The sequence below is a fragment of the Sardina pilchardus genome, chromosome 2, assembly GCF_963854185.1.
Source record: "Sardina pilchardus chromosome 2, fSarPil1.1, whole genome shotgun sequence".
NCBI lineage: Eukaryota > Metazoa > Chordata > Actinopteri > Clupeiformes > Clupeidae > Sardina > Sardina pilchardus.
The window spans coordinates 36981916-36995848 of NC_084995.1; the positions used below are offsets into that span (position 1 = coordinate 36981916).

The 13933-nt window shown below is 42.3% G+C and overlaps 1 protein-coding gene across 1 annotated transcript in view; it reads right to left on the reverse strand.

The window, feature by feature from the left end:
* LOC134099570 (uncharacterized) overlaps nt 1-13933 on the reverse strand; it is a 29906-nt gene that overhangs the window by 1315 nt on the left and 14658 nt on the right. Inside the window, exons 37-72 of the mRNA XM_062552487.1 lie at nt 13623-13818; nt 11308-11543; nt 11032-11175; nt 10784-10940; nt 10524-10551; nt 10034-10145; nt 9852-9944; nt 9578-9641; nt 9386-9484; nt 9130-9233; nt 8898-9036; nt 8695-8813; nt 8323-8472; nt 8010-8180; nt 7556-7865; nt 7374-7450; nt 7076-7281; nt 6842-6965; nt 6346-6482; nt 5983-6238; nt 5657-5899; nt 5365-5541; nt 5094-5239; nt 4926-5016; nt 4433-4822; nt 4209-4335; nt 3998-4116; nt 3693-3889; nt 3275-3458; nt 3029-3194; nt 2815-2939; nt 2413-2721; nt 1836-2039; nt 460-756; nt 268-372; nt 56-151 (exon numbers count right to left, since the gene is read on the reverse strand). Of these exons, the coding sequence (XP_062408471.1) occupies nt 56-151; nt 268-372; nt 460-756; nt 1836-2039; nt 2413-2721; nt 2815-2939; nt 3029-3194; nt 3275-3458; nt 3693-3889; nt 3998-4116; nt 4209-4335; nt 4433-4822; nt 4926-5016; nt 5094-5239; nt 5365-5541; nt 5657-5899; nt 5983-6238; nt 6346-6482; nt 6842-6965; nt 7076-7281; nt 7374-7450; nt 7556-7865; nt 8010-8180; nt 8323-8472; nt 8695-8813; nt 8898-9036; nt 9130-9233; nt 9386-9484; nt 9578-9641; nt 9852-9944; nt 10034-10145; nt 10524-10551; nt 10784-10940; nt 11032-11175; nt 11308-11543; nt 13623-13818 (5898 nt within the window). The remainder of the gene's footprint in view (nt 1-55; nt 152-267; nt 373-459; nt 757-1835; nt 2040-2412; nt 2722-2814; nt 2940-3028; nt 3195-3274; nt 3459-3692; nt 3890-3997; nt 4117-4208; nt 4336-4432; nt 4823-4925; nt 5017-5093; nt 5240-5364; nt 5542-5656; nt 5900-5982; nt 6239-6345; nt 6483-6841; nt 6966-7075; nt 7282-7373; nt 7451-7555; nt 7866-8009; nt 8181-8322; nt 8473-8694; nt 8814-8897; nt 9037-9129; nt 9234-9385; nt 9485-9577; nt 9642-9851; nt 9945-10033; nt 10146-10523; nt 10552-10783; nt 10941-11031; nt 11176-11307; nt 11544-13622; nt 13819-13933) is intronic.

Consider the following 13933-nt stretch of genomic DNA (forward strand, 5'->3'; position numbering starts at 1 on the left):
CTGAAGACAATATTGCGGTACACACACAGAGGATAGTGGATAGGATGATACGTACAGCCTCCTCTGCCGATCTCTTGTAGGCTTTGACCTTCAACTGCAGCTTGTCCACCAGGTCCTGAAGCCGTGTGAGATTCTTCTTGTCCTCTTCAGTCTTTTGAAATGCAGAATAACAAAAACAACATTTATTGAACAGAATAAAAAATGTAGGAAAATGTTTCTGATCAAATGCAACTATGTTGTTTTTCAGTCAGTGGGACGTGAGAGGACCTGATATGTCAGCTCTTTGATGCGTCTTTCATATTTGCGAATTCCTTTGATGGCTTCACTGCTCTTCTTCTGTTCAGATTCCACTTCAGACTCCAGTTCTCTGACCTGTCCATCACAGTAGCAAATGCTGTATGCAGTTATAAGTAGCCATCTAAATGTTTTTGTTTAATCATAAATTATTGCTATGCTTACCCTAGCCTCCAGCTTCTGCACTTGCTTCTTGCCCCCTTTCATGGCGATTTGTTCTGCCTCGTCAAGGCGGTGCTGCAGGTCCTTAATGGTCTGCTCCATGTTCTTCTTCATGCGCTCCAGGTGAGCACTGGTGTCCTGCTCCTTCTTCAGCTCCTCAGCCATCATGGCAGCATCAGTGATGGCCTTCTTGGCTTTCTCCTCAGCATTCCTGCACTCCTGAACAGCCTCCTCCACCTCAGTCTGAAGCTGGGTTGTATCATTCTCCAGCTTCTTCTTCTGGTTCAGGAGGCCGGTGTTCTGTAGATGATAAAGTTGTTATAAGCGATTTCATGTCATAGCAGTTTGCAACTGCAATCACAATTGCTATTGATTTAATTGATTTTGATATAAATAGCAAAGGACACATGACTAAGTAAGCACTGTGTGACATGCTTTGTGATATAGGGTTCCAACTTAGATGGCCTAGAAGCTAGATATAGAAACTTGCATAACTTGCACTCCGATTTTGGGCAAACAAAATTATTTCTCAATGTGATTTATAAATCTTTGTTTTGGGGGAGATTTCCAAGGAACAATTAAGCATGCTCTTAAAGCAACACTAAAGCACTTTCCCTCTGTCGCTCGCACGCTATTTCTTTATCCAGCCAGTTACGATGTCCACAGACAAGATATAGTATGTCGCATGATTTTGTGAAAGTATAATGTGTTGCGACATTGAAGCACATCAAATTTGTAGTTTCTTATGTCTCGTTCCATCAAACTACTGATCCGCTACCCGATCTGGTAGACTTACATAGTGCGGTTACAACCGATAGAGGGCCGCGAAGCGAATGCAGAAGTGCCATTCACCCTGTTACGAGTTGATGAAATGATTTGGAAACATTATTTTAAAGAGGAATAATGCAGGATTGGCGATTTCATCTCTGGTTTCGGTTTCGTTTTTCGTTTTCGCTCGTTTTATGCTTGCATATTTCTCTGCAGAGCTTCCCCGACAGCTTTAGCGTGTATATTTATACATATATAGGCTATATATAAATATATAAATTGCAAGCGTGGTTCTTCTTGTTCCTTTCGCGTCTCTGACTTCCAGATGTAAACAGCAAACGATCGTTTATCAGAAAGTTGCAAGGTTGTAATAGCGGAGAGGGACACTAGGGGCGGGAGGAAATGTGACTGTTTTCGATAAAACTGGTCAGTCAAGCAAAACAACGATTTCTAAGCGATTTTATGACCATGAAAAAGTTGCATAGGGTCTCTTTAAGGTACAAAAAACTAGTGTTGCTTTAAGTAATCTCTGAAGTTGTTGTGGTTGTGTAACTTGTTTTTCGTCCCCAGACCCCACTTTGAGAACCACTGTGCTAGGGACCCTTCCTCACCTGTGAGTGGAGCAGCTGCACCCTCTCACTGGTGTCCAGCAGCTCCTGCTCGGCCAGCTTGCGGCCTCTCTCACTCTGCTCCAGCATGGTGCGCAGCTCCTCCAGTTCCGCCTGGAGCAGGTTGTTGCGCCTCTCCACAATAGCAATGTTCTCCTTCAGATCATCATTGCTTCTTAAAGACTCGTCAAGCTGAAGTTGAGCATCCTGAAATGGAAATGTTTATATAGTTAAGGTTCATGTTGCAGATGAGATCTGTTAATCTAATAACATGTACAAAGGAATCGCGTTCGATGCCGTTGTATATTTTCTCGATAAAGCATTGCTGAGACTGCATGTCGTTCTAAATCAATGATATAGCACAGCTGAGGGTTGTTTAACGGCACTCAGCTTCGCTTCATTCGCTTTGTGCCTAACAACACCCGTCGACTGTGCTATATTCACGATATAAAATGGCCTCAAGGGGCTTATTGCTGAACTAGTTTTCTCAGACAGGTTGTTCACTGTAACTTCATGCTCGGGTATATGTGTGTTTTCACTGTTTTGGCACTGATACACTACTTAAATTGTGTAGAATTACCTTCAGATGAGCCTGAACAACCTTCAGTTGCTTCTGGGCCTCTGCTGCCTGTCTGTTGGCCTGACTCAGCTGGATCTCCATCTCATTGAGGTCGCCCTCCATCTTCTTCTTAATCCTGAGGGCCTCGTTCCTGCTGCGGGTCTCGGACTCCAGAGAGCTTTGAAGGGTCTCAATAGTTCTTTGAAAGTTCCTCTTTGACTGTTCCATTTCCTCGTCCTTCTCAGCAATCTTGCGCTCCATTTCAGCCTTGATCTGACTGAACTCGAGCTGCGCCCTTAGGATCTTTCCCTCCTCGTGTTCAAGAGAGGCCTGTTGATTGGAAATCACAAATGATACTTCTATATCTACCATTGTAGGATATGATTTAGTTGAACTTTGTTCAGTTCATGTAAGAATATTTACTTCTGCCTCCTCGAGAGCTGACTGGATCTCACTCTTCTCCTGCTCCAACTGCTTTCTTATTTTCTCCAGTTCGTGGATGCTCTTCCCTCCCTCAGCCAGTTGCTCAGACAAATCCGAGATCTCCTCTGAGGACCACAGTATACGTTGCGTTCAGAAAATTCCATCACATTGAGTTGAGAAATGTTGTTTGCCCTTCAGCTTTTATGTTTCTTACCTTGGAGATTCTTGTTCTCTCGCTTCATGGTCTCCAAGTGATCCAGAGATTCTTCGTAGGAGTTTTTCAGTTTGAAGAGTTCTGTGCTCAAAGCCCTGGCATCCTTCTGGGAGCCTTCCAACTCTGTCTGAGATTCCTCATACTTCTGCTTCCACTCTGCCAAGACCTACATCAGAAATTGTACTGTAGTTAACATGCAGTGCTCCTTTTCATATGACTTTTTACAATGATCAGTGTTCTCTGTACCTTGTCAAAGTTTCTTTGCTTTTTGTCTAAGGCAGCAGCAGCAGCATTAGCTCTCTCTATGTCTGCCATGAGATCTTCAATCTCATTTTGGAGCCTGTGTTTAGTTTTCTCCAAAGAAGAACATTTTGCATTAACAGCTTCCACAGCCTCCTCGGCATCTTGCAATCGCTGAGTTAATTTCTTCCTGGAAGGTGAAGAGGGACATTATGGGGAAAAAAGGTTTTGATACTATGATGTTTTCACTTAAGCACAAACAATCACTCTTTTTATAGTAGCTTGTTCAGCTAACAGACAAACTTTTTGTTCGTCTTACATTATACGTGAAACATAATACCAACAAAAAGCTTAGCTGTCAGGAGAGGAGAACTCTGCTATATGTTTCAGGGAAAAGTCAACTTTCAGGGTACATTGTCCTTACTTTGCCTCCTCCAGTTCCTCAGTCCTTTGGATGGCATCAGTCTCATACTTGGTTCTCCACTGAGCCACTTCAGAGTTGGCCTTGGACATGGATCTCTGCAGCTCAGCCTTGGCCTCCTGCTCCTCCTCATATTGCTCTCTGAGCAGGTCACAGTCATGGCGAGCAGACTGCACTGCATGAGCAAGACCATTCTTGGCCTGGAAAGTGGTTCATATAGTTGATGGTGTGTGTGTGTGTGTGTTTGTGTTAGAGACAGAGAGAGAGGAAAACACTGAATAATGATATTGTATAACTCTTTTTCATACCTTGACTTCTTCTTCTAATTGTCTTTTGAGATCCTCAATTTGTTGGGTATGGGACAGCTTGCTTCTGGTCAGCTGAGAAACCAGAGAGTCCTTTTCCTCCAGCTGTCTAGAAAGCTCACCTGTTGATATCAATATACAATTTAACATATGCTTTCTAGCATAGGATGAAAAGATAAAGAAGATGGAAAAAGGATGAAGAAATATTTGCTACCATTTTCAGCTTGCAGCTTTGCCTTTTGCATGGTGAAATCATTAATACTGCGTTGACCCTCTTCAAATTTAACCTTGTATTCACTCATGTGATCTTCCAATGTTCTGTTGGCCTTCTCCAGATTTGCCTTTAATTATAGAACATTTTATTAGCATCAGTTAATGTATCAGTTTAATGTAAATGATAATGACAATAACTATAATGCAATGAAAATACTACCATACCTTCGTCTTCACAACATGTTCCATGTTGGAGACCACATCATCCAGCTCCAGCCTGAGCTCACTCTTCTCCTTCTCCAACTTCTGCTTGACTCTCTGCAGGTTGTCTATTTGCTCTCCGAGGTCAGCTACGCTGTCGGCTTGTTTCTTCCTCAGGGTGGCGGATGTAGCTTCGTGATGCAGAGTGGCCTCTTCGAGGTCTCTGCGGAGCTTATGGAACTCCGCCTCCCTCTTCTTGTTCATCTCAATCTGGGCAGCAGTGGCTCCACCAGCCTCCTCCAGCCTCTCACTGATCTCCTCCAGCTCTCGGGCCAAGTCTGCTCTCTGTTTCTCCACTTTAGCCCTGGCAGCTCGCTCTGCCTCAAGCTCTTCCTCCAGCTCCTCTATACGGGCCTGGTAGATCATACATAGTTAAATTGAGTTTTGTCACCCTGCAGTTTCTTTGGTTTAAAGTTTGTAATTGTTTTCACAGTATTGTTGTCTGTTGTGTAATAACCTGCAACTCTTTCATTTTCTTCTGGAGCTGAATGCTGATAATTTGCTCATCTTCTATCTTTGCATTGAGTTGGCTGATCTCAAAGTCCTTCCTGTAAGCATATGTAGTCTCATTACTCATTGCAGTAAAGTTTATATTCTTTCTGTTTTGTATAGGTACTCAATTTACTTTTTCAGGCGCTCCTCCAGTTGTTGTTTGTCATTTTCCAAATCCATGACACTCTCCTGGGATAACTTTAAATCACCCTCCAACTTTCTCTTGGCTCTTTCCAGGTCCATTCGCACCTTCTTCTCTTGCTCCAAAGAGCCCTCAAGCTAGTTGCAATGACAGAAGTGATGGTGATGATGATGACGTAGTATGTCTTTTAAAGTATTGGGTTTATGTAATATGAAGTATCATATTCCATAAATGTTAAAGGAGTGTGATCTGAAACACTCACATCATCCACTTGCTGCTCCAGCTTGGCTTTGGCCTTGGTGAGGGTGTTGACTTTGTCCTCCTCACTTTGCAGATCATCTAGAGTCTGCTGATGTGACTCTTGCAGAGCTTTCTTTTCCTTGGTCAGCTTGGCAATGATTTCATCAAGGCCTGCCATTTCTTCAATCAGATTTTTCACCTAAATGATAAAGTTAGTACCAGAAATCGGAAAATAATACCAGACATTGTGATTCTGAAGAAAAAAAACACACACACACCCTTCCACGAAATACACGCATAAACGAGAGACAAACCTTGTTCTCAGTGGCATGCTTTTCTTTCTCCACTTTAGCCAAGGTGAGCTCGAGGTCATCAATGTCCTTCTTGAGCTCAGAGCTTTCATCCTCCAGCTTCCTCTTCTTAGCGGTCAGCTCAGCATTCATCTCCTCCTCGTCCTCAACTCTCTCTGTCAGCTCTTTGACTTTGGCCTCCATTTGAATCTTATGCTTAATAAGTTGGTCGCATCGCTCTTCAGCATCGCAAAGATTATCTTGCTCCTGAATGAATGACAGAAAAAGGTTGTCTTTAGGTCATGTAGTATTATTTTAAAACTGTATAAAGAAAAAATTAGATATCTTACTGCCTGAACGTGAAGCTGCAGATCATTCTTTTCTTGGAGAAGAGAGACCATTTTCTCCTCGAGCTCCTTTCTACGAGTTTCAGATTTTGCATAGGCTTCTTTTAACTTCAGGAATTCTTCCTTCATGTTGGCCATCTCCTTCTCAGCCTCGGCTGACCTCAGCAAGGGCTTGATCTTGAAGAAAAGCCTCATCCACGGCCAATTCTTGACCACCATGAAAGCACGCACATTCCATTGCACAACAAGTAAGGCATCCCTGTAGAGCAAGTTAACAGATACCCAATAATGAACCACTGTCATATTACTACTCTATAAAAGTAACGTGGTGTAACATGTTGTCATAACACGTTATGAAATTCTAACCTGCGTTCAACAATCTTCTGGAACTCAAGTCTTGCAAGAACTCCCCGCGATTTAGCTTGTATTCCTGTTATAATGAGTGCCAGTCGATCATCTCTCAGTTCTTCCAGTAGACCAAGCAGACCAGCCTTGAAGAACACCTAAATGATATTCATGAGTTACAAATGCGAATTCAGTTCTAGGTTATTTATTATATTTATACATGGATCGATTGTATTCACTTGAATGCATCATACACTGATACAACATTACAGTCTTGTTTTTAAAGTAGCAGAGAGTGCACGCACATCCAACTTGTACAGGTGCAAGGTAAAATGAAGTAAAAAAAATACCCGCACACTGTTGCTGCTGCTCCCGAAGTGATTTAATTACACAACGTGTCGACCAGAATGGTCTTCGTCGCCATACTGGTCGAAACGTTGTGTAATTAAATCGCTTTGAGCAGCAGCAGCAGCAACAGTGTGCTGGTACTTTTTTCAATTCACAGTCTTGTTTTTACCTTTGTGTGGCCAAACTTGTACTGACTGTGGTCAATTTCAAGAGATCCAAGTAATTTTTCTGCTCCTTTTTTGCTATCAATAAACTGACCATCTGGAATTGCTGCTGGGTTCAGGATGCGATATCTACAATATAAAAGTAGTAAAAGGAAGGATTACATACAGTATGAGCAGTGAGCACATATTTTATATCTTATTTGTAAGAACTCCAGTTCTCCCCCTGAGAGAATTGTCACCTCTGTTTGAAGTCCCCGTACAGAATCCTGTTGGGGAAGCCCTTCCTGCAGATCCTGATGCCTTCCAGCACACCGTTACAGCGCAGCTGGTGCATCACCAAGGGGTTGTCCATCGCCCCAGGAGTCTTGGTCTCATTGGGGATGAGGCAACGCACAAAGTGGGGGTGAGTGGACCTCAGGTTCGTCATCAACTTGTTCAGGTTTTCCTGTAACAGATTAGATTCCATGTCAAACTGAATCTGATCTTATCACATTTGAAAGCTAGCAAATGTTGTTTGGTAATGGATAGATTTCATACCCTGTGCAAAGCAGACACAGTTTGGAAAGAGGAGCCTTTCTTCTTTGTTCCTCCACTTTTGCCCTTTCCACCAGACTCTGAAATGTAATACAGAGTGCAAAACATTAGGTAAAAACCTGCATCAGAAAAATAAGTACAGTATTGTTGTATTCGGACTAAGGCCATTACACTTTCAATATTACCTGACTCAGCCCCAGCATAGTTTGCAAAGAGTATTGACAGGAGTTTCACGGTAGACTTTTGGTAAAGTCCAACAACCGTCTCATTCAGAGGGTCCTTGTTCTTCACCAGCCAGTTGCAGATGTTGTAGTCCACAGTACCAGCATAGTGAACCAGGGAGAAATGGGCCTCTGGTTTTCCTTTCACTACTCTTGGCTTCTGGAAGTTGTTGGATTTCCCCAGATGGTTGTCATAAAGCTTTGCTTTAAATGTAGCATCACTGGCTTTAGGGAACATGCACTCCTCTTCAAGGATGGACATGATACCCATTGGCTAAACAGACAACAGTATTAATAAGTTAACTTTACGTTCCCAGCCATTAAGCATAGCAAGATCCCAAAGTTGGTCACAACAACAGCAAGAGGTGACTTTTTTGTGTACTGTAGATATTATTTATTATCTGTTGTTGGCACAAACCTTTTCAATGAGGTCAATGCAAGCTTGCAAGTCCATTCCAAAATCTATAAATGTCCACTCAATTCCTTCTTTCTTATACTCTTCTTGCTCCAGCACAAACATGTGATGATTGAAAAACTGTTGCAGTTTCTCATTGGTGAAGTTGATGCAGAGCTGCTCAAACGTGTTGTACTGCAAATGGTTTGGTCAGAAGGTTAATATGCTATTGAAGAAATGATTTAGCAAAATCTGAATGAGAACAATGAGAGTGTTCTCATTAATATCATTCAAAATATTTTTATGACTGAATTGTTGTTCCTATATAAAAACTCACATCAAAGATCTCAAAACCAGCGATGTCCAGAACTCCTATGAAGTACTGACGAGGTTGTTTGGTGTCCAGGGACTGGTTGATTCTCACCACCATCCACAAGAACATCTTCTCATACACTGCTTTAGCCAGTGCACCCATGGCATAGTACACCTGCAAAAGGGTGTCAATGATTTCACATTCATTCAAATGCTCAGACTTCAGCAGCACACCGTTACAGCCTTCCAGCACACCGTTACAGCGCAGCTGGTGCATCACCAAGGGGTTGTCCATCACCCCAGGAGTCTTGGTCTCATTGGGGATGAGGCAACGCACAAAGTGGGGGTGAGTGGACCCCCACTTTGATATTTGATTTGATATTAATATGCTGCTTACCTGTTGGACATTCTGGCCCTTGGTGACCCACTCGTTGCCTACTTTGACCCTCGGGTGACACAAACCCTTGATGAGGTCAGCAGAGTTCAGACCCATCAGGTATGCTGATTTGTCAGCATCTGTAGATTTGAAAATTCAACTCTTATAGACCATGAGCCTTTTAAAGTCATTAAAGTCAGCAACAGTCAGTGAGTCAAACTCACCCTCAGTGCCATCGGCCTCTGCCTGCTCCTCACGCTGCTTCTGCTTAAACTTCATGTTGCCATAGTGCATGATGGCACCAGTCAGCTTGTAAATGCTGTTCTTCTCTTCCACAGTGAAGCCCAGGACATCAAAAGCTTCCTGTAAGGAAATAAACCATTATTGGTCTTGTTTGAACCAATGACATCTACATGTAAATAAGCTACCGTGAACTTTGTTAATGAGTTTGCTCACATCAGTGGCAACGAGCTCATCAGCATCATTGATGGAGGCTACGGTGGTCTCTCCTTGGGAGATGAAGGCGTAGTCATAGGGATTGCTGGTGATGAGCAGCATTTCTATAGTACAAGGAAAGAGTTTGAATATTATTTATGATAGTCTTATAATATTCTTGTGATATTCTTATGACATACTGTACAGTACAGTTTAAATTACAATATTCAATTCTAATTACCTAGAAGGAATAAAGCATCAATCAACGGTGTCTCACCTAGGAGTTCAGGTTTCTTTTGAGACAGGATTTGATAGAAAATGTGGTAATCTCTCTCAGCCTTCAGCTGAAAAGTGACACGGGACTTCTCCAACAAGTCTAGAAAGGTTGATAAAAACAGAATGAGCTGTCCAGTCAAAAAAATAGTATCTTTAAAATCATTACTGCTGTACTGTTATAATAGCGTCTTACAGGTCTCTATGTCAGCAGAAGCTAATTTCCCACTGGCAGCAAAATGAATTCGGATGAATTTTCCCTGAAGGACAAAAATATGTATGTTCAATGCTTGAATACATAAATGTACAGTGCAAACCAGATTGATTAGTTCTCACATAATATTCTAGATGTGACTGATTGCTGTTAGAATTCACATTTGTTTCCTGTCAAAATATCCATATATCATTTTTCACTTAAATGTGTGCCTTATTTAGTGGTGGTCTTAGTCAACTGATTGACATTCACTTACAAATCTTGAGGAGTTGTCATTTCTGATAGTTTTGGCATTGCCAAAGGCCTCGAGAGCTGGGTTAGCCTGGATGATTTGATCCTCTAGGGTTCCCTGAAATGAGATGTTTGAGATATTATTCAGCCAGAGGTGTGACGTGGACCTCACAATCATCGTCCATTTATACAACCTACAGTATTTACCTTTTTCTCAGAGCTTGCATCCTTCTTTGAAGAGGATCCAGCTGCAGCTATGCTGGCAAAGTACTGAATGACTCTCTTTGTGTTGACAGTCTTCCCAGCACCAGATTCTCCACTAAGGAGAGGAAGAGACACATTTGTTCTCATTACCAAACGCATTACCTCAGCTGCTAAAGAAAAAAAAAATACTCACTTCATTTAATGTCACTCCCAGCCACACATTTTAGTAAATTGATGCAGAACTCTGGTACATAAAACTCATTAAGGTTTAACTCAACTAACTCATCATTTGCAGTCATCAGTTCACATTTGCCATGTCATGTATATCAGAACATTATGCATGTGTTAAGCAAGCTTCTCAATGCATTTTATAGTACGGTGATACCATGTTTAGTACTTCATCTCTATCACTCAATGTGTTAATATGTGTTAACGTTACAGTAAGTGGTTTATGAAATGGAAGCACTCTTAATGATTGATACATATCACTCACGTGATAAGAACAGACTGATTCTCCCTGTCTGAGAGAGGGGATGACATGGAATACAGTGAGTATATCAGAAACAGCAGCATTCTCCCCAAATGGGTTCCCAGTGCTTATGGGATGTCACCATGGGATGCCTACTAGTATGGCCTTGCCCAGGACACATGTTATGTATGAGTTGGAATTTGAAAACAATGTAAAGTGGACTGTGATCTTTTGTGATCTACATGTATCTTTTGTAGCTTCTGTTTGCTCAGCGAGAAAGTTACCTGCCAACATGTACTGGTAGGCGTTATCAGAGATGGAGAAGATGTGGGGAGGAGCTTCACTCCTCTTCTTGCCTCTGTAGGCAGTAACCACCTCCTGATTGTAGACTGGCAGGGCCTTATAGGGGTTGACAGTGACACAGAAGAGCCCAGAGTAGGTCTGAAGAGGAAAGACAGAGTAAGTAAAAATATCCCCACTGGGCTTTTATGGCACAGATGCTACAAAATTATGAAATGTACTGGGGACTTACATAAATCATCCATGCAGCGTAACGCTCTTTGAGGTTAAACAGCACAGCAGGTTCGTGAAGGAAGGTGAACATCGCCATGTCTTCAATTTTATCATACTTTGGCGGGTTCTGAGGAAGGACATCTGCTTCCTTCACAGTCACAGTCTGTAGGAAAGGTACAAATGTCGTCAACAGTGGGTAGGAGCGTAGAAATGCAGATCACTATTTTTTGTGTCTTTTTGTTGGGTGTTCTCTTGTTTATTGTGTCTGGTGTGCTTCCTTTGGAGGTAAACCTACCTTTCCCTTCGCAGTCTCAACAGTGACTTGGTCACCATCTCTGCTGACGACGGAACCCTTGACAAACTCCTCGTCGGGGTCAGACACAAAGCATTCCTTCTTCATGTCAAAGGGGCGTGTTTGCGCCTCCAGACGCTCGCGGTCCGACTTCCGCAGGTACGAAGCCGCTGCTCCAAACTCCCTCATGGCGGAGTCTCCCAACTGTGACATGTTGGATGCTGACTGGCAACTCCAATCTGTAGAACAAAATCAGACGGCCTGTTGTCTGTGAAAGGATTACCGGATGGAGCCTAACAGATCTCTAAAGCCTGTGCCACCCATGGCAGTCCTGGTACTTCCTGCTAATCCAGGTTGAACTGATACCCTCTGCTTCCTCATTGCTGCAGCAGAGGGACAAGAGACCCTCTCTCTCTCTCTCTCTCTCTAAGAGTTACACCTTTAACTTCAGCAGTACAGTAGGCTATGTTGAAATGAATGCCACACCTCCTGCCCTGCTGACCATGTAGTACCATGATTTATGTTGATTATCAATTGTTATAATTCCACGGTGTTGTATTCATTTGTTTTTGTTTCTAAGGGATACAAGAAAATGATGATTGAACATTGTAAATGAAGATTTAATGAATGCTACCTACAATTGCTTGTTTGCTAGCCACTTTGCAACCACTTTGATAATTAGTTATATCAAAACATTATGTATTGCTCTATTGTCCATTATATTCCAGTAGAACTAAAATGATCTTGAAAATCCTGTCATTTGTTGTCTTCACATGAGCAGCGCATAACAACTGAGAGAAGAGATCTTACCTTACACTGTGTACTCCAGCAGAGAAGAGTGATGCTTTGCTTGCCCTATGAAGGAAAAACAAATCACTCTAGCTCAGTTACACTGTGAAACCATACCCATCCACTGTGGTTGAATGAATTACTTCCACGTGGGCAGAGTAGCATCCTCAGAGCCTTCTCAGTGTGCACCTCCCTTAAAATGTCCCTCTAAATGTCATTAAACATAACATACTCCGTTAGAAAAACAACCACAAGCTTCCTCCTCATGTCTTACCTTCAGATAATGTGATGACCCTCCGTGATTGGGACCATTGTTCCTCCTTATAAACGAAATCCCTCCTCCAAATTTGTCCATGGCATGTCAGTTGCCAGGAATGTTATTGTGTCTGAGTTGGGTTGGGGTACCATTAGGGTGCGGGACGGGTGGGTATTAGTCACAAAGAACAGTAAAGAAATGAATAGAGGATCAGATGTCTTCCTGCTCCATACAAGGCTCCCACTCACTGCCATGAGGTGATGTGCATCTTGTCTACATTGATGCAGTCATGTTTCTCCAAATACAAATATCCATAAGAGTCAGGGATGGATTTGGATGGGTACTATGATGAGATAAGATACTGCAGTATTGATGTAATGATTATTTTATTTATATTAATGCATTGCATATTATACTGAATTCTGCATATAATAAATTGTATTGTAAGGAAAGTGAATGTGATTTAGGTTGATTCACATTGACCTTGAGTGCCATTAAAAAATGGTTAAATTGGCCATACTCTTGTTTTTGTTATGAATAATTTATTTTTGTATTAATCATGTAATTATAATCTAGGGGTTAGAAATGTCTATTCAGTGATCATCAGTGATATTTGTGCTTCATTGCCATCTCAGATTCAATAATTGTATCAATATTGTTTCATTAATAAAAGAGCTAAGTCATTAAAATAGTGTCTTAATCGTTTGTAAGTGGATCCTTTCAAGGTCTATGATAGATGGATAGATACAATGCATTCTAGGTCACTGCTCAACTCAGTGAACAATGTTTTCATGCTGTTCACACTATATTTATATCTAAGTGTAAAACACCATTATCATAGTGTAGCAAAGATAAATGTCCCACTGACATACCAAATGATGTACATGATGTATTGTTCTGTTTGTGTATATGGGGTGGCTGGATTCCAGAATGGTGAGAAGAACACTATGTATGGTGTCAATTACCCGCAGAGCTTAAGGGCAGCTAATGTGCAACATAGTTAACATATTGTGTTTTGTGGTAATAGACTCAACTTTACGGGAGCTGTACGCCACTAAGAGATGTGCCCCGTGTCAGCTGCTATATTAAGAGCATGGAGTCGCAGAGATTAGCCAGGTGGTAACTGTGAGGCAGCACAGGCAGAAGCCTGTCACAGGTGATGTGCTTTAAACGATGATAATGATAATAAAAGATGTCGTGGAGAGCAGAGCTCTTCAGCCCTGCTCCTCCTTCTCCTCCTCCTCTGCACCGTGCCCAGCACCGGCAGACTAACGTGAGGGCCAATGGCACCGCACTGTTGCCACTCCTTTAGTGCCCACTGGCGAGTGAAAGCCTCTGCGCTCCCTCAGACCCTGGCTTGTTGACATGGCTTTGTTTCTTTGAGGACAAAGATAACCCTGTGAAATTCCTGCTGAGTGCCTCACACTGATGGAGGAGGACAGCTTGCGCCAGGCGGTCAGACTTTTAGCCTGCGTGTGGGATGAACCAAAGCTCACGACCTGGCCTCATAAAAGGCTGCCCTTCACACGAATAAAGCGCTAGTGACATTTATATACGGTGCTGCTGCGCATCAATATTTTATGT